Source organism: Pleuronectes platessa, chromosome 3 (genome assembly GCF_947347685.1).
Source record: "Pleuronectes platessa chromosome 3, fPlePla1.1, whole genome shotgun sequence".
NCBI classification, from domain to species: domain Eukaryota; kingdom Metazoa; phylum Chordata; class Actinopteri; order Pleuronectiformes; family Pleuronectidae; genus Pleuronectes; species Pleuronectes platessa.
Window position 1 is genome coordinate 1,903,756 of NC_070628.1, and position 25,784 is coordinate 1,929,539.

At 45.5% G+C, this 25,784-nt stretch overlaps 2 protein-coding genes across 2 annotated transcripts; both read left to right on the forward strand.

Moving 5' to 3' along the window:
• The first annotated feature begins 502 nt into the window (after window positions 1-502).
• abcc10 (ATP-binding cassette, sub-family C (CFTR/MRP), member 10) lies at window positions 503-14,198 on the forward strand. Its single transcript, XM_053415667.1, has 22 exons — window positions 503-1,316; window positions 1,567-1,780; window positions 2,303-3,701; window positions 3,831-4,058; window positions 4,402-4,558; window positions 4,663-4,817; window positions 4,938-5,017; window positions 5,359-5,530; window positions 5,740-5,838; window positions 6,422-6,611; window positions 6,820-6,897; window positions 6,985-7,179; window positions 7,562-7,700; window positions 8,126-8,303; window positions 8,891-9,234; window positions 9,412-9,581; window positions 9,665-9,825; window positions 9,917-10,170; window positions 10,603-10,748; window positions 11,338-11,435; window positions 11,773-11,885; window positions 12,329-14,198. The coding sequence occupies exons 2-22, from the start codon at window positions 1,605-1,607 to the stop codon at window positions 12,456-12,458; spliced, it is 4,662 nt and encodes a 1,553-aa protein (XP_053271642.1). The 5' UTR covers window positions 503-1,316; window positions 1,567-1,604; the 3' UTR covers window positions 12,459-14,198.
• Window positions 11,639-24,790, forward strand: si:ch211-69b7.6 (neuroblast differentiation-associated protein AHNAK). The gene is made up of 6 exons (XM_053415642.1): window positions 11,639-11,649; window positions 14,889-14,956; window positions 16,411-16,461; window positions 16,553-16,658; window positions 16,930-17,036; window positions 17,146-24,790. The coding sequence occupies exons 3-6, from the start codon at window positions 16,459-16,461 to the stop codon at window positions 24,199-24,201; spliced, it is 7,272 nt and encodes a 2,423-aa protein (XP_053271617.1). The 5' UTR covers window positions 11,639-11,649; window positions 14,889-14,956; window positions 16,411-16,458; the 3' UTR covers window positions 24,202-24,790.
• The last annotated feature ends 994 nt before the right edge of the window (window positions 24,791-25,784 follow it).

Below are 25,784 nucleotides of genomic sequence, written 5' to 3' on the forward strand. Positions count from 1 at the left end.
ACATTTATATTTAACTATAGCGTGTTGCACCTGTTTTAATAAGTAATGACTGACACGTGTTTTTATCTCGTTGCAGCAACATAAACGCTGAAGAAAGAGTGAACTAATGGGAAATGTCTAGATTAAGAAACTTATTTTTTACACCATTTTATCTTTTAAAAATTCCTTTAAGCTATTCTTCTAACGTTGAGTCTATTTATTTTTGCTATTTCTTATTCCTTTATTTAAAAGCTGAAGCTCAGAATTTAAAATAAATACTTTGTCTCGTTTTTTCCCTCAAAATAATTGATTCATTCATGAATGTTTAATAAAACATTTAAACATTATCTCATCGTATCTTATAAGAAATAAACTACAAGGACATTGAAGGAGAACAAACAGTGAAACATATAAATACATTTGTGTTAATTAATGTTGAATTGTGGATTTTTTTTTTGTGATTCAATGAAACCTTTACATGGAACTCTTATTTTGAAAAGTGTCTACGTCATCAGAAGGGGACAGGACGACAGCTAGCCGGAAGCCGGTGATGTTTAAATGTTTAAAAGATGTTCAGCTCAGTTTCATCGTTTCGTCGAGTTGACCTTTACACGTGCGTGACGCGTCACTGTGGCGCGCTCGTGTTATTTCCGTGTTGTTATCGCGGCGGTCAGTCTGTGCTAGCTGAGCTAGCTAGCTAGCCTGGTTTGTTTACATGTGTTGGCAGCTGGAGGCTCAGTTTGATTCTGCTGGTCTCAGGTCAGAGGATTTAAATGGAGGCTGTGGTTTGTTTCACAGTTTCTGGTGTTTTCACCTGTTGCAGCTTCACCAACTCAACTTCCTCCTTTGAGACAAACAACCACACAAACTGGTTCTTCCTGTAAAAACCAGTTTAACTCAGTGAAGAGGAGAACATGGAACCATTGAAACCAATTTAGCTTGAATGAGCTCCCTTCAGATTAATAATCTATGAAAGGATAATCTGTATTTTCTCGAGTGGTTTAAACTTTAAACTATTTCATTTCAAACCTTTGAAATGGACAGAGAGGTCTGGCTCTCCTGTTGTTTTACTGATATATGTTGAATAAGTTCATTTCTAATAATCTTTATTTGGATCTTACTGAGGCCGAGGGAGCACGTTAAGAAAACATCTGCAAATACAGAAGCGTGCTGCAAACTGTGAAAACGACAACAAAGTGTCGGACCTGCTGCAGCTCCATGTCGTGTGAAGTTCCATCTCCACTGACGAGGAGCAGAGTTCCATAACTTCTCAAAGCTTTTACCAGAAATCCATTCAAACTCTGAGAAACGTCCTTTTCCCGGATCCACACCAAACTGTAATGGACTCATATTTGGATCATGTTCCACTCTTTTGAGTCGTTTTTGCGTAATCCTGCTAAATAACTAAAAAACTAATAAACACAGACTTGGACCAAAAGTGGAAAATAAAAAAAACACATTAATGTTCTGTGAAAACTGACAAAACTAAAATGAGCCACGTTATGATTTGATTAGAAGCTGATCTCTCAGGACAAAGACGTCTCCCTCGTCTCAGTCAGTTATTCATGTTGTCCTGTTGCTCTTCAGATGTTTTCTAGAAGGACGGAGGGGAAGTAGGAGGAGGGATGACTGACCTCAGACCAGCCGAGCTGCTCTCGGGCCTCTGTCACACGGACCAGGAGAACCCCTTCCCCCTGTGGACGGACGGACACGTCAGCTCCTGCTTCAACCAGCTGGTCCTCGGAGCCCTGCCTCATGCTGGGATGGCCGTGTTCAGCGCCTGCTACCTGGGCCTGGTCCGGTGGGTGATGTCTGAATGTTAAAGTGAATCAAACATGATTTGTGTCATGTTTCATTTATGATGGTGATGAAGCCAACGACTCCCAGGATCCCGAGCGGCTTCGTGACATCATCAAACTCGCTCGTTGACACTGTGAACACTAAAGAAAGCACATTTAGATTTATACACAACAAAAACATGCAAGAGATGAATTCATAAAGACAAATGAAATGATTTCCTTTTTAATCTGAGAAGATTAATGTTGCTGAGAAAAATCAAACCTTTAGAACCACAGAGAGGATCTCAAATAAATTCAAATAAATATTAAAGCTCATCAGTTTAGTTTAAATCAATTTATAGGAATTTAAAATCCAAACGCTCACAAATCAATGACGAATGATGAAGTTGTCTTGTGCTCATCTGGGCTCGGGTCAGGTTCTGAGCTCCTGACCCGGTCCCTGAAGCCGAGTCCAGACACGAGACTAAACTAAACCTTATGAAGTAGCTGAGGAATCCAGATAACGTCTGATTCCTGCTCCTCAGATGCAGCCCCCCCCTGCAGACGCCTCCTCCCTGTGGCTGGACCCTCCGGCTGGTCTCAGGTCTGCTGGCGGCTCTGCTCTTCACTGCAGACGTGGTCCTGGTGAGCGTCCTGCAGCAGGGGGACATGTACCTGGACCTTCTGACTGACAGCTGTGCCATCCTGGCCTGGCTGGTCCACGTCGGTGCCATGGCAGCGCTCCAGAGAACCGTGCTCAGGAGGACCAGAGGACCCCTGCTGCTGCTGCTGCTCGTTCTCCTGTCCGTCCCCCACCTGGTCATCACCCTGGTGATTTACTGTGAGAGTGACGGATACTTGAACCTCACAGAACCTCTCAAACTGGCCCGGTTGGTCCTCGCCGCAGCCCGGACTCTCCCCCTCCTCATGTACCTGCTGGCGTTTGCCTTCCCCTGCATCAGTGACGCCGGCTACACCTTGTACACCAACGCTGTGGACGGGTCCCCGCTCCTCCCAGAGAGCCCCCCCACAGACACCGGGGGGATGGTGGCGGAGGACGGGAGCGGCTGCACCTCTCGACTCTTCTACCTGTGGTTGACTCCGCTCCTCAGACGAGGGCAGCGAGGAGAGCTGGACACACCGGCCGATGTTTATCATCTCCCTCGGAAACTTCGGACCAGTGTGGTTTGTGGATACTTCCATCAGTGCTGGGAGGCCTGCAGACGAGGGGGCGGGGCCGGGGGCGGGGCCGGGGCCGGGGGGGGGGCCGGTCGGGATCAGTGGCCCCGGCCGGTGAGCAGGAACCTCCTGAACGGCACCTGGAGCTCCCACTACCTGGAGGAGCCACTGGAGCTGGAGGGGGACGTGGGCCTGCTGAGGGTCCTGCACAAGGCCTTTGGGTGGAGGTACTACCTGCTGGGGGGGCTGAAGGTGCTGGTCAACATGCTGGGCTTCACTGGTCCCCTGCTCCTCAGCAGTCTGGTGACCTTCATGGAGGAGGACGATGCCCCGGTGAGCAGAGGAGCCCTGTGTGCACTCGGGCTCTTTGCCACCACGCTGCTGTCGTCCATCCTCCGGAACATCTTCTCCTTCGAGGTTTCCAAGGTGGCGCTGTCGGCCCGCGCCGCTCTGGTGTCGGCCATCTACGGCAAAGCCCTGCGGGTCAGTGGCAGCAGCTTGGCCCGGATCAGCTTGGGAGAGGTGGTGAACCTGATGAGCACGGACACCGACCGGGTGGTGAACTTCTTCAACAGCTTCCACGAGCTGTGGAGTCTGCCCTTCAGCTTCAGCATCGCCCTCTACCTGCTGTACCTGCAGGTGGGCGTGGCCTTCCTGGGCGGGCTGGGCGTGGCCCTGCTGCTGCTGCCGCTCAACAAGTTCATCGCTTCACGAATCATCAGCAACAACAAGCAGATGCTCCGGTTCAAGGACAGCCGCGTCAAAGTGAGACCTCCTGTTTTATTTATAATAATGAAAACACAATGACAACTTGTCCTCACTTCACGGTCACCAGAGTGTTAAGTCTTATTGTCGTCTTTTTCTGAGACTCTGAGACTTTTCTCTCTTTTCCAGCTCATGACAGAAATCCTCTTCGGCATCCGGGTCATTAAGTTCTACACCTGGGAGCCTCACTTCATCCAGAAGGTGGCCGCCTGTCGGAAACGAGAGCTGTCCCACCTCAAGGTCATCAAGTACCTGGACGCCATGTGCGTGTACACGTGGGCCGCGCTGCCCGTGGTCATCTCCATCCTCACCTTCGTGACCTACGTGATGCTGGGACATCAGCTGACTGCAGCCAAGGTAGAGAGTGTGTTGAACAATGTGTGGGAACTGTGTGTCCTGTGGTGACATCAGGGAGTGAATACAGACTATTGTGTTAATAACAACAATAGTGAAACGATGAAGGTTCCTGTGTTGTTGAGAATCTCCTGCTGTGAACAGAAACCTCCGGAGACTGAATCCTCTGGAGAATCAGGTCCAGCAAGTTGAAGAGTAACGTTGAGCTGTAGATCAGATAGAAAGACGTGAATATTTATACTACCACAGAAAACTAGATTAATGAAAACTCTCATGCAACCCATGTAAAGAGAGACTTTTTGTAAAGTTGTCACTCAGACGTTTGAGTCCCTCTCCGCTCCGGCAGGTGTTCACCACGCTGGCTCTGGTGGGAATGTTGATCATCCCACTCAACTCCTTCCCCTGGGTCCTCAGCAGCGTCCTGGAGTCCAAGGTTTCTCTGGAGCGAATCCAGCGCTTCTTCAAACTGACCAACCAGGACCTGCAGGCGTACTATGCTCTGGGTGAGTTCGTGTTCAACCAACGACTGAAAACAGGTCCTGGGGTTTTATCCGGTCCCACTCGGACGTCCTGTGAAAGATTTAATCACTGAAAAATGTCAACACAGTCTCTCCGGAGGACGACCAGACGTCGGTTCTGTTGAGCCAGGGGACATTTTCCTGGCAGGGGCCTGGTGGTCCGGACCCGAGCAGAGAGGGAATCGAACCTGGAGCCGCTAAAGGGAGTTTGATGCTGCACAGCCTCAACCTGCACGTCACTAAGGTACAAGACAGCAGCTAAACCACTAACACAACTTTTAATGGGGAAACTGCAGCTTTAATGTCTCTCTCTCTCTCTCTCTCTCTCTCTCTCTCTCTCTCTCTCTCTCTCTCTCTCTCTCAGGGCTCTCTGGTGGTCGTGGTGGGCAAAGTGGGCTGTGGAAAGAGTTCCTTACTGGCTGCGCTCACTGGAGAACTCAACAGGTACAACTCCTCAAGACTCTCCTCAGTATAAATGTTGGTCAATTATATAGACAGTAAATAAACTAGAGACTAAAGTGAAGCCAATACAGACGTGCTTGAATCCTGTATTCTCTGTGAGGTCCAGCAGGGGGCGACTCCGCTGGTAGATTCTATAGAAAGTGACTTCTCACTTTATAACGTCAGTAAACATTCAGGAGTTTCTGTCTCAGTCTCTAGTTTCAAGTCTTAAGCACCAGATGAGTTCGGGGGGTGGATACCACTGAGTGATTGACAGGTAGCACCGTCCAATGGGTGCAGGTGTAGGTGGGCGTGTCTTTTACGAGCTCCTCCTCTCGCTGCAGGGTGAGCGGCGTGGTTTACGTGGCGGACCGAGACGCCGGCTTCGGTCTGGCGTCTCAGGAGGCGTGGCTCCAGCACGCATCAGTCCGAGACAACATCCTGTTCGGCAAAGACTACGACCCCGACTTCTACCAGGCCGTGATCGAGGCCTGTGCCCTCACTGATGACCTCAACGTACGATAAATTACGTTGTATATCTTATATTTTCTGTTTCTGCACAGTTATTATATACGCTCTCCCTACACATCACCATGATTACCGTCTTTTAAAGTATTTTATTTTGTCTTTGAGTGATAATTGGTTGGCCCTTTGGTAAAATCTGAATATTCCTGGTCCTCAGAGGATGAACATTTTCTTTCATCCTTTCTGAATTGCTCCGGCAGGTTTTGCCGAACGGAGACCGGACAGAAGTGGGGGAGAACGGGGTGACGCTGAGCGGAGGACAGAAGGCTCGGCTGGCGCTCGCTAGAGCTGTGTACATGGTCAGTCCTCCTCCCCGAGCAGCCATCTGCTTCAGACCCACAGACACACAGACCCACAGACCCACAGACCCACAGACACACAGATTCACAGACCCACAGACTCACAGACCCACAGACCCACAGACCCACAGACACACAGATTCATAGACCCACAGACCCACAGACCCACAGATTCACAGACCCACAGACCCACAGACCCACAGACACACAGACCCACAGACTCACAGACTCACAGACCCACAGACCCACAGACCCACAGACCCAAAGCAGGTTCCTCCAGAGAACCTGTTCGTCTGCTAGGAACAAAAAAAAAAGCTTCAAATCTTCATCAGAACATATTTAGTAAATGTGTTGAATCGATTTCTTTATTTTGGTCACAGTCCAGATGCTGATTCCATTTTATTTACGAGATAATGAAAACATTGAAGTAGTTAAAAGATCCTTCTCCTGCTGGGGATGTCACAGGTTTGATTCCCCACACCACTCCTGTCGATGTGTAGGACACAAAATGAATCTGAACAGACCACGAGTCAGATTACAGAACGTCCAACATGGTGACCTAACACATGTGTTGTCCCCTCAGGACAAAGACATCTACCTCCTGGATGATCCGCTGGCGGCCGTGGACGCGGACGTGGCCGAACACCTCATGCAGAAATGCATCATGGAGCTTCTCCGGGGAAAGACCAGAATCCTTTGCACCCATCGTATAGAGTTTGTGGACAAAGCTGACACGGTGGTCCTCATGGAGAATGGAACAATAATCAAAACAGGTAGAAACTGAGACTCAGCTCACAAGCTTCTCTAAATGTTGGTTTCAATCATATGAACTTCAGGTTGACATCTGATACCTGAGACAGACCCGAACTTCTACATTTTAAAACATGACATTATTCAGTATTTGGTTAATTCACTGCAGAGCAAAGAATTCTTAACTTTTTTAATATTGTCTCCCTGAATTTTCCCGTCGCTGTTCAACAGGTTCTCCAGCAGAAATCCTCCCTCTGGTCGAGGCTGTGCCGAAGAACCGGAAGAACGAGCAGAACGCAAGAGAGAGAGGTGAAGATGGATCTGCTGCTGTTCCTCCGACCGGTCGCTGCTGTTCTAGAGTCTGACTCACTCCCCTCTCTCTCCTGGTTGTAACAGGTGCAGCGAAGCAGCAGGAGGAGGAGGAGGAGCCGGGTTCTCCGCCCGATCTGTTGGTGGCTGATGATCCCGAGCAGATGGGGTCGGAGCAGAAGCAGGCGGGGGGGCTGGCGTGGACAGTTTACCAGACCTACTGGGCAGCTGTGGGCGGAGTCCTGGCCTCCTCCGTCCTGATGTCGCTGCTCCTCATGCAAGGTCGATTTTCCAGCCTGAGAGTCGTCTCAGAGAATCGTCTCCGTCTGAATTCCTCCAGACTTAAATGCTGTGATTCTCAATCTGCTGCTCAAATTGGAATCTGTCAGTTTATTCCTCATGTCCATCACAGATTTGTCTCGAAGGACGTTACAGACAACGAGCACAGTTACATCCAAAGATCAAACTAACCTAGAAGGACGTTCTGAGAGCTCTCACCTCCTCCAGGACTTACGTACTTTACATGTACATTAAAAAACGATTCTCCTGCATCTGATAATGAACCGGTTCCCTCCCGAACCAGACTGAGCTTTGTCTCTTTGAATTCATTTTCACATCTACGCTGTTTTTTTAAAACCACTGTTGTGCTTTGTTTGTGGTTCAGCCTCTAAGAACGTCTCTGATTGGTGGCTCTCTCACTGGATCTCCGAGCTGAGGAACAACGGTTCCACGAGGCCCAATGGTTCCACTCCAGTTTCCTTCATCTCGTCTCAGCTGCTGCTCTTCTCACCCGGACACCTCATGTGTGTTACACTTTTCATCTTTTATATTTAATGTTTCTTTTCTACTTTTGACAGTTTAATTTGCTATTTCACTCACTGGAGTTTTATTGTCTTTTCCTTTTCAAAGCAGTTTGTAATTCAGCTATGAAGATATAACAGACACTGTTATTGTTTGTGTATATTACGTTTATGATTATTATGTCTTAAATGTATTCTCAGAACATTGGTGGTTTCCAGAGTTAGTTCAGAGGAGGCAGATAACATGGGATCTATTGATATTCACTGAATAACAGTTCATAATGAGCGTCTATAATTAAACATGTGAAACTTCAACTCTATTTTAAAAAAAGCCTGTTGTTATGATAATCAGCTTTATCAACAGAACCTTCTCCTCTTATCAATTAGTCTTTACTTTAATTCATTAACCTCCACATCCGTCCCTGCAGGTCTCAAACCTTCTCGTCCAGCAGCCTGAGCTCTGACGTCCGGTTCTATCTCACCGTGTACGCCTCCATCGCCGCAGCCAACACCGTCTTCACCGCCCTCCGATCCGTCCTCTTCGCCTACGGAGGCATCTGCGCCGCCACCGCCGTCCACAACCGACTCCTGGACCGGGTCCTGAAGGTGCGTCAGAGTCCCACAGCGACTGTCGGGCCACCAGGGGGCGCCAGTACGAGCCTGGATCAAACTCTGAATCATTAGTGTGGTTCAGTCTCACTTCCCCCGTCCACCAGCAGGCGGCAGTGTTCAGTGTTGTGGGCCTGTTCAACGTGTAAATAGATTTTTGATGGATTAACAACATTGTAAGACTCTAATGTGTCCGTTTGTTGTGAAGTTTTGCCCCAAAAATCCATAATTACATTGTTAAATCATAGACTGTGAATAAAGATGGACGACACATCTCCACCTCCTCCCACTCTCCAGAGAAGAAGCCAAAACATCTCAGATAGGAACGCTGCCATCTTATTGGTCAGAAATGTGAAACCATAATGAAAAGTTCCGTGTTGGTGGTAAAGAGATGTGAGAGCAAGAGGCTGAACCACAACAGGGAAGCTAACGTGCTCCATAGAGCTACAGGGGAACTGGTCGGGTGATGGTTCATCAAGAGTCAACTTTACATACAAGTAATCGTGTGATGCAGCTTCTAGATAAAACTATATTTAAGATATTAGTTTGATAGGTGAATATACTCCTGTTTGTGACCCCTCCAGGCCACGGTGACCTTCTTCGACACCACCCCTCTGGGACGGGTACTGAACCGGTTCTCCTCGGACCTGTACAGTGTGGACGACAGCCTGCCCTTCATCCTCAACATCCTCCTGGCCAACCTGTTCGGCCTGCTGGGCATGCTGGTGGTGATGAGCTACGGCCTCCCCTGGGTCCTGGTGCCCCTGCTGCCCCTGGCTCTGCTCTACCACCGCACGCAGCTCTTCTACCGACACACGTCCCGGGAGCTGAGGCGCCTGTACAGCCTCACCCTGTCGCCCGTTTACTCCCACTTCTCTGAGACGCTGACCGGACTGGGAACCATCAGGGCCAGCGGCAGCTCGTCCAGGTGAAACACAACAAAACCTGATTATTGAGGCAGACACTGATATTATTTAGTATTTGTTATTCTGGAGTTTTTCTAGAGCAGCTAACAAACGTCTTGACGACTGAAAACTAGCCAGTGACGTGATAACTGCCAAATTCAGAGTGACACTAAACCACAGGAGCTTCTCTGTCCCTCCAGGTTCGAGGAGGAAAGTGCTAAACGTCTGGAGCAGAACCAGCGCTGCCTCTTCCTGAGCAGCGCCGCCATGCAGTGGCTGGACATCCGCCTGCAGCTGATCGGAGTGGCGGTGGTCACGGGCCTCGGGGTGATCGCTGTGGTCCAGCACCAGTTCCACTCCGTTGACCCAGGTGAGACGTCGGCTCCGTGTGGCGGCTGTGAGCCTGAGTGTGAGTCGTCTTGTCCTTGACGCTGGTTGTGTCGTCCCCGTCAGGTCTGGTGGGTCTGTCCCTGTCCTACGCTCTGTCCATCACGTCCCTGCTGTCCGGCCTCATCTTCAGCTTCACGCAGACCGAGATGCAGCTGGTGAGCGTGGAGCGGACGGAGGAGTACTCCACCGGCCTGCCCACCGAGCCACAGCACCAGGACGCACAGGTCAGACCCGGATCCTGATGTGACAACAACATCAGAGGGGGGAGCAGCCGAGATCATGAGCTGTAAGAGTGAAATGTTTCTGTCTGTCCAGCTGTCCCCTGCCTGGCCCGAGCAGGGCGGGCTGGAGTACCGTGGAGCGGTGCTGTCCTACAGAACCGGGCTCCCCAACGCCCTGGACGGGCTGAGCCTGGTGGTGCGGCCCGGGGAGAAGGTGGGCATCGTGGGACGCACCGGCTCCGGCAAGTCCACGCTGTTCCTGGCCCTGTTCCGTATGGTGGAGCTGGACCGGGGTCAGATCCTCCTGGACGGGCTGGACATCAGCATGCTGGGCCTGGGTCAGCTCAGGTAGGACTGGGAATCAAATCACCATTCACCTTGAGGACGTTTTCACCCCTGAACCGAGCTTCATGTGTTTGTTTCATTTGAAGTTAGTTTTGATTTCACAAGGAGAATGTTGTCTGACATACGTTCGTCCTGATTTTACATATACTTGACATTTAAAGCCGTCTCAACTTCCTGTGATTAGAACCAATCAGAATTTCCTCTGGTTGCAGAACCTGAAAGGACTCGAGTCTCAAGATCATTTTAAAGGTTTTTGAAAAAGCAAAATCGGGCATAATGATTTTCACATGTACTTTAATTAAGAAACCGGAGTCACATCCATTACTAAAAAGAAAGCATTATGAATCCACAACACAGCAGTGACTGTAAACCTGATCCTTTGGTTCTGAACAAGGCAGAGTTCTGACTTGTGTGTGCTGCTGGCGCCCCCTGCAGGTCCAGGTTGGCCATTATCCCTCAGGACCCCTTCCTGTTCAGCGGGACCATCAGGGAGAATCTGGACCCGTGTGGGCGCCACTCAGACCAGCAGCTGCTGGACGTCCTGGACCAGTGTCACCTCAGCCCTGTGGTGGAGCGGATGGGTGAGACAGTGGGGGAGGGGGGGGGGGGGGGGGGGGTGAGATGAGCTGACACGGTGAATTAGGGACGAGCAGGAGAACGATTCAGAACACAAGACGAGGTGTGGCTGTTTAAAATGAAAAGCACCTGACTCAGTGTCCTAATTTAGAAACCTCCACCCTTCACTGTCACTGCTCATATTTACACAAGATGAACTTATAGACTGAATCTTCTGATCCTGGTAAAGAGGAGGATGGAGAACAGGGGGTTCACAGGGAGAAAGATGCTGAAGCACTGAGACTCTCTTCAGATCATAAACTGTTGATTTAAAAACTGACTCAGGGTCAGAAAGTGAAGCCAGTGTGCAGGTGTCTGGAACCTGTGTTCTCTGGGAAGACCTGCAGGGGGCGACTCCCCTGGTTGTTTGTATCGAAGACTCTACTTCTCACTTGATTTATAACGTGTGTGTGTGTGTGTGTGTGTGTGTGTGTGTGTGTGTGTGTGTGTGTGTGTGTGTGTGTGTGTGTGTGTGTGTGTGTGTGTGTGTGTGTGTGTGTGTGTGTGTGTGTGTGTGTGTGTGTGTGTGTGTGTGTGTGTGTGTGTGTGTGTCAGGTGGTCTGGATGCTGAGGTTGGAGAGAGAGGAAAGAGCTTCTCCGTGGGGCAGAGGCAGCTCCTGTGTCTGAGCAGAGCTCTGCTGACTCAGGCCAAGGTGAGAACTCCGACTCTAAACACTGGAAGTATTTAAACTTCTTTACTTATCATAAACGTGTAAAGTATCGAGCCTCAAGTACATTTCTATGTCTTAAGGGTCATAACCACATCTTAGGAATCCTCTACACTTTTTAATAACATGCCGATATGTTGGTGTTTTGATATTTTAATCCCTAATACGTGTATCGCCCAGTTGAGCTGGACTGGGACTTGACACTAACTGGTGTTTTCTGGAGTGAAGCAGCTTTAAACCTTTTAATTCCTTCACGGCTGTAACGTTTGTATTTACTGAATCCACCGAGATCACAACACGTAACTGAGACTGTGTGTTGAAGCTGCTGTGCATCGATGAAGCCACAGCCAGCGTGGACCAGAGGACGGACACGCTGCTGCAGCAAACCATCAGGGACAAGTTCCAGGACAAAACCGTCCTCACCATCGCCCACAGGTGAAAAGTCTCCTGATTCACACACCGATAAAAAGTCGGTTTATGATCTCATTATTATTATTAAAGCCAGATGGATTCTCAATATTCAAAATGTCTTGTTTGTCAAGAGGGAGTTAACACAAGTCCCATCGTCCCATCATGTGATCATCATATCTCCAGACGCCTCCAGGGAAGTTCTTCACACTCAGTGCAGACGTTCACTCAGACTCTTGGATTAAAGTTAAACTAAACATGTGACCTCTTCAGCTCCTTCCGATTTTGACATGTTGACTTTTAGACTCAAAGATGAACAGGTTAGACTTCAGAGGTCAAAGGTCAAAGGTCCCAGTGACCTCAAATGAGTCTGGAGAATAAAAGTTACTGAATCTGACTTTCTCATCAGATAAATCATTTTAAACTCTTGGTTCTTCCTTCATGTTGTCTCTGTGTCCTCGTGTCCTCAGGATCAACACCATCCTGGACTGTGACCGGGTGCTGGTGATGCATGCTGGGAAGGCGGTGGAGTTCGACACGCCGGCCGCTCTCTGCCGAAGGGACGACTCCATCTTTCAGCGGCTGGTCGCTGGGAGGTGAGGCCGAGACGACTCAAAGACCCGGTGGGAGGAAGTCTCTCTGAAGTCGTCCAACTTTTCTATCACAGACTTTAAACACTTTTATTTTTTTATCCTGGAACGGAGGGTACTTCTTTTTTACGGACACTTATTTCTTTTTTAAATGGATTATTTAATTTAATATTAAATCTGTGTTTTGTTGTTCAGTAAAAATCTACTTTATTCTCTCTCTAGTTGCAAAGTTGTGTCACACACCTCGAGGCCGACCTGGACTTTATCAGGGATTGTACAAATTCAGATATTATACATTGGCCGATATACATATCGTTAAATCGGTCGGGATCTATATCTCCAATACATCATTTATTTAAACCTATAAAAACTGACGGGTATGAAACTTTGATCTTCTTTTTAAACACATGTTTTTTTGTTGACTCGGATGTTTTTGTTCTGCAGCTGAGTTGTTGTCATCACTTCTGAATGTTTTGGAAATAACTTGAACTCTAAGAAGCAGATTTCCTGTTGGGGGGGGGGGGGGGGGGTGTTGCTTCCTGTCTTGTTACATTATAAAGTCTCTGGACTTGCTGCTGCTGTGTAACAGAGAGTTATTGGGCAGAAGATGCAGGAGAAGCCGCTGCAGGTTTAGTGGCCTGAAGGAGTCGGACACTAATTTAAATGATACGTCAGTAATATCACAGTGGCAGTTAAAGGTTCATTTAACCATGGTGCAGTTATCTGACTGCAGATCCGTGGCCTCAGCTCTGCTCTACAAGCAACTCATTGAAATAATATCAGACTCTATAAGTAGGTGTTCCTCAGGGAAGCTGTCTCGTGTGTTTTATCTTCAGAGAAATCTGACCTGATATCTGGAGCTACGCTGACGATGCACTGCTCTACAATTATGTGGAAACAAATGAGGCAAAGAAGCTGCTCTGTCTCTTTATGTCAATCAATTGGTAATTTTGAAAGAAGTTAATTATCTTTTAATTTACTTTTTCCATTAAAAGCAAAGGAAGGAACGGTTTGTGGTTCTGTAGCTGAAAACAATGGTCATGAAAACTTGTATAACTTTATTTTAAGTTATAAATCTGATATAAACAATTTCCCCTGTCTCATTGAATTCAATTCACTGCTTAACTCTGAAAGTTTGACCAAAAGACGACAGAAAAACGATTTCTTTGTATCACTTAATAAGTTTTATTATTTTTAAATGTTGCCTGTTTTATTCACATGTTCACATTTTCCTTGTTTACAATATTCACTGTGAGACTAATTATTTTTCCTTGTTTAGTTTTTTTTAATGAAAAGCACATTCACGGTACTTTGTGGATGTTTGTGTAATATTATTATAATTATATAAGATCATAAGCTCAAAGATTTCTTGGTTAATTCATCAGTTATTTTATTTCTGTTCCCTCATCACAACTAAACTACAACTTTTGTGAGAGCAGATGTTTTTTATAATGAAGAAACTCGAGTTGTGAATCCGTCTCCATCCTCTTTGTGTTCGTCTCTTTTTCAAACGATGAGAAATGATTTTTACAAACTCGTCAAGAGAAACTTACTAAATTGATTCAACTGGTTTGAACCTCGACTGTTTTATAACAAGCAATTCTTTTCATTATGTATTAATCTGTTGATGGTCTGTAAAGCGTCTAAACTGAAAATTTGAAGAACACAGAACTTCACATGTCAACACAATTCACAGATGCTCAAATCGACTCTCTAGTGTAAACGTTGAATTAAAGGATTCAAACTCAAACTGTTCTGCTGATCAATGTAACACACAAACAACTTCTTTAACTCATCTGCTTGTGAACAATGAAGATGATAAAACTCCTCCTCACAGGTTATTAATATTGTTGTCGTACCTGTTTAGTCTCAGCAGGTTTGTGTGAGAACGTTGTTGTTGTGTCACCGTTTGTAATCACACTCAGAGCTTTACATAGTAACTGTGAAAGTGCCTGAACTCCGTGTTACAGACGTGTGATGATGAGTCACAGTGAACCGCTCCCTCGGCTCAGCTCAGCATTTCTCTGCTGTTCACAAACTTATTGTGTAGTCAGGGGGAGTGTTTAAGTTCCTGCGCCTTCAAAGGTTCAGCTTCCATGACCCTGTGTGTGTGTGTGTCTGTGTGTGCGGAATACACGTGCATGTGGCAGCAGGTGTGTTGACGTCAGGTCAGACATTTAAATTGCGGTGTTCCCTCCTGATGTGTGTTTGTGTGCGTGCCAGCCACAGGCATGTGGTCGTCAAGGTGTGTTTGCACGAGGGCGTGTGATGTGGATGTGTGTTGACGGTTAACGGAGGCGGGACATTTAAGGTTCAACCTGTTTGTCTGCTTCTCCTCAGGTATTGGTGCAGCTGACGGGCGGTTCCTCACCTCAGAATCCAGCTGCAGAGCGGCAGCGTGGACTGGGACTGGGACTGGGACTGAGACTGGGACTGAGACTGGGACTCCACCAGCACAGAGGCCAGATGTGTGCAGCTGCCTGAGGGATGCTGGGCTCCGTCTCCCCGGTGAGTTCACTGAGCGGCCTCCTCTTGTCGGGGGCCCTCCTCCTGTCGGGGGCCCGGTGCTGCAGGGGCCCGGTTCTGGGTGAGAACCGGGCCCCTGCAGCAATCCACCTGTCGACTGTTTGTTTTGCTTCCATCGTGGACGAGTTTATTCCTGGAGCTGAATCTTTTACTTTACTTCTCACACCCTCTATTTTCTCTCTTCTCTTCTTTCAACCTCTGTTTTGATATCGTTTGACTTTTGTTGTCCCTGAAATGAACTGATGATCCACAGAGTTTGATCAAGGATGATTCTTATAATACTAATATGATAATAATGATAAACTTCATCAGGAAGCAGCTTTTAAATCCCTGGTACAAGCTGCTATACAAGTTGACAATGAAACATGTAATGTACACAACACCACTTGTGTGTCACCTGAAGGATTCCCCTCTGTGTGAGTGCAGCCATGTGCACTTTGACTCGGCTGTAAAACCTTTAATGTGTAACCGTGCGAGTCGTAAAGCTGCTGCTTCCTTTGCTCTTCGTCATTTACGATAAACTCCAGATTCTTCACCATCTTGTTTTTTGAATCATGAGATAAATGCAGTGAGTTAGTTTGGTGGATTTATAGAGTTTGTGCTGTGAACCACCCGCTGACGAAGGTAGATAATAGAAAGGGAAAGTAGTAAGAGCAGTAGTAGTAAACATGCAGTAAGAACAGAAGTAAATATAAAACATGCGATAATATATACAGTGTAATAAATAGTACATGTTTGTATTCTGCAGTTTGTAATAAATGTAAAAACTCCACCAATGATCTAAAGATGAGTTAAATTTACCCAAGTCTGTCCCATCTGAAACTCCTGATAACTTATGTGTATTACTGCAGTACATATACTGATATATATGTATATATACTTTCTAACTATTCATGCGTTACGTACTGTATGTCGTATTAAGAGGCGTTTGTGTCTCCTAATCTATTCATGTGTGTATTTATGATATAATATTCTGTCCCTATTTGTCTAGAAAGGCCCTAATGAAATACAAATGATCATTATCATTAAAGTTAATTGACTTAGAAGCTGCTTTCTCTCAGTTCTCAGGATTCCTATGAAGAGAAAGCTGAGGGTGGGTGTGGTTACTTTGACATTATGTGCTTCCAGAAGGGAAACGCCCAACAACAGAGCTCAGCAGGACTCTGGATAAACCGGTTGGTAGTTTCCCTGCGTCTGGACCCACCGGCCCGAGGACATGACTCAGAGACCTGCTGAGTTTCCTGTTTGACACTCGTCTGTGAACTGGGACACTGACGCCCTCTCGCTCTTAGTTTGGGAGTTTTTTAATCTTCAGTAAAAGTATTTTTTATCTTGGGTCATGAGCTGATGTAAATAAAGTCTTACTCTCATTGTGAGATCAGATAATAGTGAATTGGAAATTAAACTTGTTCTGCTCTTTGTTGTTTCTCGTGCAGATTTAGTCAAACAGAATTTCTCGACACCGGGACAGAAACACGAGGATCATGGTACGAACATTTGAATTCTCTTTCGTTCCCAAGCTGCTTTTTAAAGTCTTTGGTTTTGTTTTCAACTCTTAACGAAACGTCTTCATCGCAGCCGGGCCACCGCAGAGGAAAGAGTCTGTCGGACGCCATCACCCTGGAGCTGTCAGAGGAAGGAAGCCGGCTCATCTCCAGCATCAACACCCAGCGTCTGGAGAAAGGTGAGAACTCTAAAAGTTTAACACAATAGTGTCTTGAGTTGTCGCTTCACAAGAATGTGCCTAAAAAATTCAAGAAATTAGGCTTTATTGTCGTTTTTTCTGTGTTTTTCTATTAACAGTAATGTAAAACCCTCCAATATTTCTGTTTCCTGTCGTGATTCTGTTGCATGAACCCTCTGAACTTCTAAACCTCCTGGATTTGTTTGTGCCAGGTTCAAAGTCCTGGAGCAAGTTATTGCTTTTCACAGAATTCTGAATTTTCCTTTGTCAGGGGATGAAGTTTCGGGGGAGCAGTTTGATGACAGAGTCCCAGTCCTCACCAGGAGCAACCTGAGCAAGAGCCTCGATAATCTGGACCAGTTATCGAGTCCCAAGACGGTAACCGATTCATAACTTTGTTTATATCATACACTATGTTCTATCTTTTTTTATGCCATAAACTGTGTTGCAAGAGTTCTTGTAGATAAGTTGTGTTTTGTGTTCGTAGATGCTGAAGGATTCCTACAACAAACTCTACAATGCCAAAATCAAGAGGTTTATGAAGGAGGATTTGCGCGGTGCCGATGAAAGTCGTGAAAACAGCAAACTGGCCGTGGGCGGCTTGTCCAAGGTCGGCCTGAAGCACGACATGGACCTGCCTCGCCTCGGAGTGGACTTTGGACTCATGAAAACCAAGAGACGCCAAACATCTGAATCTGAAGATGACGCTGATTCAGAATCTGATGACACAACGTTAACATACGGCAGCAATCTGAATCTGCCCCCGTTGGGTCTGGGCTCGGGTAGGGCTGCTCGAAGTGGAACCCAGGAACCGAGATGGAATCTGAACACGGACCGTCCATCAGTTGACCTGTCACTGCCAAATATTGAAAGACCTCAGATTGGACTGGAAGGTAAAGGAACTTTTGAGGCTCCAAAATTCAATCTGCCTGACCTGGGTCTCTCTGGACCTTCTCTAAGTGGAACAGATTATAAACTGGAGACACCAGATATCAATATCCCAGATGTTCCTTCACGTAAAATCAATGTCAAGCATTCCAAGAAACTGAAAAAGCCAAATCTAAATGTGGATGATTTCTCCGGTTATGTGGAGTCACCTAAATTTAGTCTATCTGGGAGATCCCCTGACTTAGACCTAGAAATGCCAGGTGCACCACAGCTTGATCTCAATGGACCAGACATTGATATGAACTCACATGAATTCAAAATGTCTCTGAAGAAGCCAAAGATCGATCTTAAGTCTCCAGGTTTAGATTTGGATGCTCCTGACGGTAAACTCACAATGCCCAAATTTGGATTCTCTGGGAACGGTGAAGCTAGAATGCCAGATCTCAAAACACCAAAGATAAGAGGTGAGATTCACGCCCCTGATGTGAATCCACCCAGAACCGACCTGACGGCTGCGGCTGGACAATACAAGGCTCCGAGGTTTCAAATGCCCAGATTTGATTTACCAGATGTTGAAGTTCCAGATTTGAATGAAAACTTCGAGGGACCAGATCTGCATTTGTCTGCACCAAATCTCAGAGCTGGAAAGTTAGACCCAAACTTTAATGTCCCCTCGGCCGACATTTCAGGTCATTCTGGAAAAATCAAAATGCCAGGCTTTGGGCTCAAAAAACCAAAGCTTGACCTCAATACCCCTGATATGGATATTAATATGCCCTCTGGTAAATTAGACCTGGATGCGGATGTTCCCTCTGGAAAAATGAAATTACCAAAATTTAAGCTCTTTGGAACATTGCCCAAGGGTAAAGATGTGGATGTGAACGCGGGGATGAAAACACCCGAGCTAAATCTAAAATCCCCAAAGCTAAAAGGCATAGATGCTCCTGATGTGAGTTTACCAAACATGGACCTCCACGCCCCAGATGTCAACATTGGTTCACCCAAATGGAAATTCAGTAAACCAGGGTTTGACATTGATTCACCTTCACTTGACCTGAAAGGCCCGAGGTCAAACCTGGAGATGCCGAATGCCGATATCGGAGGTTTTTCTGGAAAAATGAAGATGCCAGATTTTGGATTGTCAGGACCGAAGATTAAAGGGTTCGGTGGCGAGGTGAACACTCCAGACTTTGACCTTTCAGCCCCCAAATTACAAGTTGGTTCCCCAGATCTGGATTTACCTGAGATGCACTTTAATAAACCCAAACTGGATCTTTCTGGTCCAGATGTCGACCTAGATTTGCCCTCAGGTAAATTCAAAGGACCAGCAATAAAGAAACCGAACTTTGGCCTGAATGCTCCTGACATGCACATTGACACTCCCAAGGGCAAGTTCCAGATGCCTAAATTCAACCTCTCCAGCACGTTGCCAAAAGGACCAAATTTGGACATAAATGCCGACCTGAAATCACCAGATCTAAATTTGAAAGCACCAAAGATAAAGGGGGGGATTGAGACCCCTGACTGGGACTTACCCAACATGGACCTTAAAGCCCCCAAGTTAGAGGTTAAATCTCCAGATGTCAACATTGGTTCACCCAAATCTAAATTCAAACTGCCCAAATTCAAGATGCCTAAGTTTAGTGTTCCAAGTTTAAAAGGACCCGACATCAGTGGTAATTTAGATGGTCCAGACATGGACATCAATGCACCGAAGCTCAACCTCAAAGGTCCTAAAGGGGGTTTAGATTTGCCAGATTTTGATATTTCTGGTCCATCTGGAAAATTCAAAAAGCCAAATTTTGGGCTGTCTGGTCCAAAGTTAGATGGCCCTAACTTAGACCTCAGATCACCTGACCTAGATCTGTCTGGTCCCAACCTCAGCGGTGGGATAAATGCACCAGACATTAACATGCCCAAGGTCGACCTTAAAGGTCCCAAACTGGACTTAAATGCTCCAAAGCTCAATCTAGACATGCCGTCAGGTAAAATGAAAATGCCAGAGCTTCATTCCCCAGACTGGGATGTGAAAGCTCCCTCAGGCAAATTGAAAATGCCAAAGTTCAGCCTCCCAAGCTTAAAAGGACCTGAAATTGATGGAGACTTTGATGGTCCAGACATGGACATCAATGCACCAAAGCTCAACCTCAAAGGTCCTAAAGGGGGTTTAGATTTGCCAGATTTAGATATTTCTGGTCCGTCTGGGAAATTCAAAAAGCCTAACTTTAACCTGCCTAATTTGGGGCTGTCTGGTCCAAAGTTAGATGGCCCCAACTTGAACCTGAAATCCCCAAACCTAGATCTCTCTGGTCCCGACCTCAGCGGTGGGATAAATGCACCAGACATTAACATGCCCAAGGTCGACCTTAAAGGTCCCAAACTGGACTTAAATGCTCCAAAGCTCAATCTAGACATGCCGTCAGGTAAAATGAAAATGCCAGAGCTTCATGCTCCAGACTGGGATGTGAAAGCTCCCTCGGGCAAATTGAAGATGCCAAAGTTCAGCCTCCCAAGCTTAAAAGGACCTGAAATTGATGGAGACTTCGATGTGCCAGATGTTGATTTAAATGCACCAAAGCTCAACCTCAAAGGTCCTAAAGGGGGTTTAGATTTGCCAGATTTTGATATTTCTGGTCCATCCGGGAAATTCAAAAAGCCCAACTTTAACCTTCCTAATTTTGGGCTATCTGGTCCAAAGTTAGATGGCCCCAACTTAAACCTTAAATCCCCAAACCTAGATCTCTCTGGTCCTGAATTCAGCGGGGGGATAAATGCACCAGACATTAACATGCCCAAGGTCGACCTGAAAAGTCCCAAACTGGACTTAAATGCTCCAAAGCTCAATCTAGACATGCCGTCAGGTAAAATGAAAATGCCAGAGCTTCATGCTCCAGACTGGGATGTGAAAGCTCCCTCGGGCAAATTGAAAATTCCAAAATTTAACCTTTCAGGCACTTTGCCAAAAGGACCAAAAATGGACATAAACACAGATCTGAATGCACCCAACATGGACCTTAAAGCTCCAAAGTTGGACGTGAACACTCCTGATGTCAACATTGGTTCCCCCAAAGCAAGATTTAAACTGCCCAAATTCAAGATGCCTAAATTTAATCTTCCAAGCTTCAAAGGGCCTGAGATCGATGGACACTTGGACGCCCCAGATGTTGATGTGAATGTCCCCAATGTCAATGTGAAAGCTCCTAGAGCCGATTTAGACTTGCCAGATTTTGATATCCCTAGTCCATCTGGAAATTTCAAAATGCCAAACTTTAACATGCCTGACTTGGGGCTTTCTGGTCCAAAGTTGAGTGGACCTAAGTTGGACCTCAGATCACCTGACCTAGATCTGTCTGGTCCCGACCTCAGCGGTGGGATAAACCCACCAGACATTAACATGCCCAAGGTCGACCTGAAAGGTCCCAAACTGGACTTAAATGCTCCAAAGCTCAATCTAGACATGCCCTCAGGTAAAATGAAAATGCCAGAGCTTCATGCTCCAGACTGGGATGTCAAAGCTCCCTCAGGCAAATTGAAAATGCCTAAATTGAACCTTTCAGGCACTTTGCCAAAAGGACCAAAAATCAACACAGATCTGAATCTTAAAGCTCCAAAAATAGAGGGAGGACTTAATGCCCCTGACTGGGACTTACCCAACATGGACCTTAAAGCTCCAAAGTTAGACATGAACACTCCGGATGTCAACATCGGTTCACCCAAAGGAAAGTTCAAAATGCCAAAACTGAAAATGCCAAAGCTTAACCTCCCAAGCTTAAAAGGACCTGAAATTGATGGAGACTTCGATGTGCCAGATGTTGATTTAAATGCACCAAACCTTAAAGGGGGTTTAGATTTGCCAGATTTTGATATTTCTGGTCCATCCGGAAAATTCAAGAAACCAAACTTTAACATGCCTGACTTGGGGCTGTCTGGTCCAAAGTTAGATGGCCCCAACTTGAACCTGAAATCCCCAAACCTTGATCTGTCTGGTCCCGACCTCAGCGGTGGGATAAATGCACCAGACATTAACATGCCCAAGGTCGACCTGAAAGGTCCCAAACTGGACTTAAATGCTCCAAAGCTCAATCTAGACATGCCCTCAGGTAAAATGAAAATGCCAGAGCTTCATGCTCCAGACTGGGATGTCAAAGCTCCCTCAGGCAAATTGAAAATGCCTAAATTGAACCTTTCAGGCACTTTGCCAAAAGGACCAAAAATCAACACAGATCTGAATCTTAAAGCTCCCAAAATAGAGGGAGGACTTAATGCCCCTGACTGGGACTTACCCAACATGGACCTTAAAGCTCCAAAGTTAGACATGAACACTCCGGATGTCAACATCGGTTCACCCAAAGGAAAGTTCAAAATGCCAAAACTGAAAATGCCAAAGTTTAACCTCCCAAGCTTAAAAGGACCTGAAATTGATGGAGACTTCGATGTGCCAGATGTTGATTTAAATGCACCAAACCTCAAAGCTCCTAAAGGGGGTTTAGATTTGCCAGATTTTGATATTTCTGGTCCATCCGGAAAATTCAAGAAACCAAACTTTAACATGCCTAATTTGGGGCTGTCTGGTCCAAAGTTAGATGGCCCCAACTTGAACCTGAAATCCCCAAACCTTGATCTGTCTGGTCCCGACCTCAGCGGGGGGATAAACCCACCAGACATTAACATGCCCAAGGTCGACCTTAAAGGTCCCAAACTGGACTTAAATGCTCCAAAGCTCAATCTAGACATGCCGTCAGGTAAAATGAAAATGCCAGAGCTTCATGCTCCAGACTGGGATGTGAAAGCTCCCTCGGGCAAATTGAAGATGCCTAAATTGAACCTTTCAGGCACGTTGCCAAAAGGACCAAATATCAACACAGATCTGAATGCACCTGATTTGAGTCTCAAAGCACCAAAGATAAAGGGCGGACTTAGTGCCCCTGACTGGGACTTACCCAACATGGACCTTAAAGCTCCAAAGTTAGATGTTAACACTCCAGATATTAACCTTGGCTCACCAAAAACAAAGTTTAAATTACCCAAAATGAAAATGCCTAAAGTTAGTCTACCGGGCCTGAAAGGACATGACATTGACGGCGGTTTAGACGTCCCAGATTTGGATATTAATGCGCCGGACGTCAACCTCCGAGGGTCCAAACCTGGCTTTGAAATGCCAGATGTGGACTTCGGTGGCCCGTCAGGAAGAATCAAAAAGCCACATTTAAAAATGCCTGATGTGGGTTTTTCTGGTCCATCGTTGGACGGCCCAAACTTTGACGTCAAGACACCGGATTTCAATCTCAAAGCTCCAAAAATTAAAGGTGGACTTGATGCTCCCAAACTGGACTTCCCAGGTGTTGACCTCAAAGCTCCGAAGTTCGATATGAACGCTCCAGATGTCAACATGGATTTAACGTATGCAAAGGTCAAAAAGCCCAAAATTAAGACACCAATAATGCCAAATGTTGATTTAGACGGCCAGCTGCGGGGACCTGATCTGAATTTACCAAATGTTGACGTCAATGGTGCAAAAGGAAAATTCAAAATGCCAAGTTTAAACGCACCAGACCTTAGTCTCTCTGGACCGAAGGCAAAAGTACCGGACATAAATCTTTCAGCGCCTAAACTGAGAGGCCCTGGTTTAAGTGCACCTGATATAAATCTACCAAATTCAAATTTCAAAAGTCCCAAGTTCAACCTCAATGCAAAACGACCAGATCTGGGAATAGATGGTAACTTAGGCCGACCTGACATGAACTTTAATGCCCCTCAGGTCAAAGGAGGAATGAGGGGTCCAGACTTTGACATGCATGTTCCCTCTGGAAACTTCCAGGGTCCTCAGGCTGATCTGGATCTGACAGACCGAAAATTCAAAGTCCCTTCTTTCAACCTTCCTCAGTTTGGAAGTCAAGATCTGAATCAGGGCTTTTCTTCTCCCAATGCAAAGCTGAATGTGAAACCAGTTGATTTAAAGGGGAACATCTCAGGACCGAGGGTCAATGCTCCAAACATGGACCCCCGCTTTCCCACAGCGGCACCACGGAGTCCAGGGCTGCATTACAAATATCCAGATCTCAACGTTGATGATCCTTCACTAAATTTCCGAGGACCTTCTTACCAGAATCGCAGATCAGACATGAGGATTCCTGATCTGGACGTAGATGGAGGCGTCAGACTTCACCACAGCGATAGAAGGTCACATAGAAACCCCCCCCCCAGCTTCCCTCTGGCGGACGCAGTGTTTGGTCGCCGTTCAGATCTCAACATCGATGACTTCACGGGAAAGGATCACGTACTTAGAGCCAGAGGTGCGAAGCTGGACGTCCAGGCCTCACGGGACTACAGATCGGGGTTCCCCCCATCAGGTCTGGACATTGACGTGATGGACGCCGTGCACACCCGCAGGATTCCAGCTGGGGACATATATGCAAAGCACCAGAGAACAGCCCGACCTGATGTTAGTGCACGAGATCCCAGGATACGAGTACCCAACAGTTCAGACGGATACTACGTCACTTCCTTCCCCGCTCACACGCAGAACCAGAGGATGCCAAATCGTAAATACAACACTCTCGGAGGACTTGACTTTCACTCAGGAAACATGGAACTCGAAGTTCCAAATCAAAACGAGCCGAGAGGTTCAAATTTCGTTTTCGCCGACCTTGTGTAGGTTTCCTGCTTCCACAAGCGACGGCAACATTTTCTGTTCATATGCTTTTTGTATTGGTGGATTTGTTTAGTCACTTAAGATGTATTATGATGTATAATTTTCATCAAATGTATAATTTTGTATTTGAATTGTGGACATAAAACAGCTTTGTAATGATGCAAATTACTTTATAAAGCTGTATTCTTGCACTTATGTTATATAATATGAGATTTAATACTACACAACACTTGCTGTTTGTATGTACATCAAAGTTACAATATTGTAAAATCACTTAATACTAATTTTACTGCTGATGTTGAAAGTCGAGGAGGAAACTCCGGGATTACAAGGACAAAAAGTGATTTTGTGTTTAATTATCCATATTTTTGCATATTTTTCTATTGTTTTGTACAAATGTTCTGAAAAAGCTTCCGTATTTTATATTCAATAGAAATGTATATAGTTAAGATTTATTTTATGTTTTTGCTTCTGACATGTTTGAGCTGTACGTTAATGAAATAATAATGAAGTATTTAAGATGACTATACTGTGTATATCTAAATATGTAAACAGACCATTTAAAGGTGAAAATTAAACACTTGAAAATGTTCAGCATGTTCCATGTTTTTATTTAACTGTGGGAAAATGTTTAAATAAATGTACATAAAAAAAAGTTGAGTATTTGTTTCCTAACTAAACTAAAATATTATAATATAATAATGTAAGACACCGGTGATTTGAATAAATCTGCTGAACGCAGTTTCACAAACTTAAATCATTTTAAGTAGAAAGTTTATCACAGTTCGAATGAACAGGAATCAAGACTTCTTTAATAAAGAGGTTGTGAACCCTCAGTCGCCCAAAAAATTCGAATCATAATCAGAAAGTATTTATTGCCAAGTAGGTTTACACGTACAAGGAATTTGCTCTGGTTATTGGTGCATACAATGAACATAGAAACATAAAAACATAAAAACACAATAAATACAACACATAAGAAAAGCAATAAAAAGAAACAATACATATTTACTCACTACTTACTTCTTATTTACTCCCTTTTTCTAATATTTATACAAAGTAGCATTTATTTAGACATAAACATATCTAAATAAAAGATATATAATAGATAAAAGATATAAAAAGTGAAGTAAAAAGTGAAATGCAAGATGCAAGACAGTGAACAGTGTCAGATTGCAATATGCAATGTAATGCAGTATAATATAATATAATTCAAGATACATCTGGAACTTTAATTCACCACAGATGTGTAAGAAACGTGGATCCATGGAGCAGAACATCATCTCAACTTACCATCCTGCGTCCTGTGGTCGCTCTTTATGTTTAACTTTTCAGATTATTCTCATAGATTTGTCACGTTTTGACCTCGAATTCTGTGTGATTATTATATTAATTTGTGTTATTTATCTTGTTGATTTAAATGGTGTTCTGCTAGTTATCTTTTTTATGTCAATTTACCATTATATGATATATTGTTATACAATATTTAAACAACACTATTGTCACTATTTTCCCCACCATTTTTTTTTTTGTTTGTTTTAATTGTTGCTTACAACTTGTTTGCTTTGCTTTTATTAATTTCTACT

Coding starts and splice junctions, on each gene's coding strand:
- abcc10 (XM_053415667.1), top strand. CDS start 1,605: ATGACTGACCTCAGACCAGCCGAGCTGCTCTCGGGCCTCTGTCACACG. Junction 3,702..3,830: donor TCAAGGACAGCCGCGTCAAA/GTGAGACCTCCT, acceptor TCTCTTTTCCAG/CTCATGACAGAAATCCTCTT. Junction 5,531..5,739: donor CCCTCACTGATGACCTCAAC/GTACGATAAATT, acceptor TTGCTCCGGCAG/GTTTTGCCGAACGGAGACCG.
- si:ch211-69b7.6 (XM_053415642.1), top strand. Junction 16,659..16,929: donor CACCCAGCGTCTGGAGAAAG/GTGAGAACTCTA, acceptor TTCCTTTGTCAG/GGGATGAAGTTTCGGGGGAG. Junction 17,037..17,145: donor AGTTATCGAGTCCCAAGACG/GTAACCGATTCA, acceptor TTGTGTTCGTAG/ATGCTGAAGGATTCCTACAA.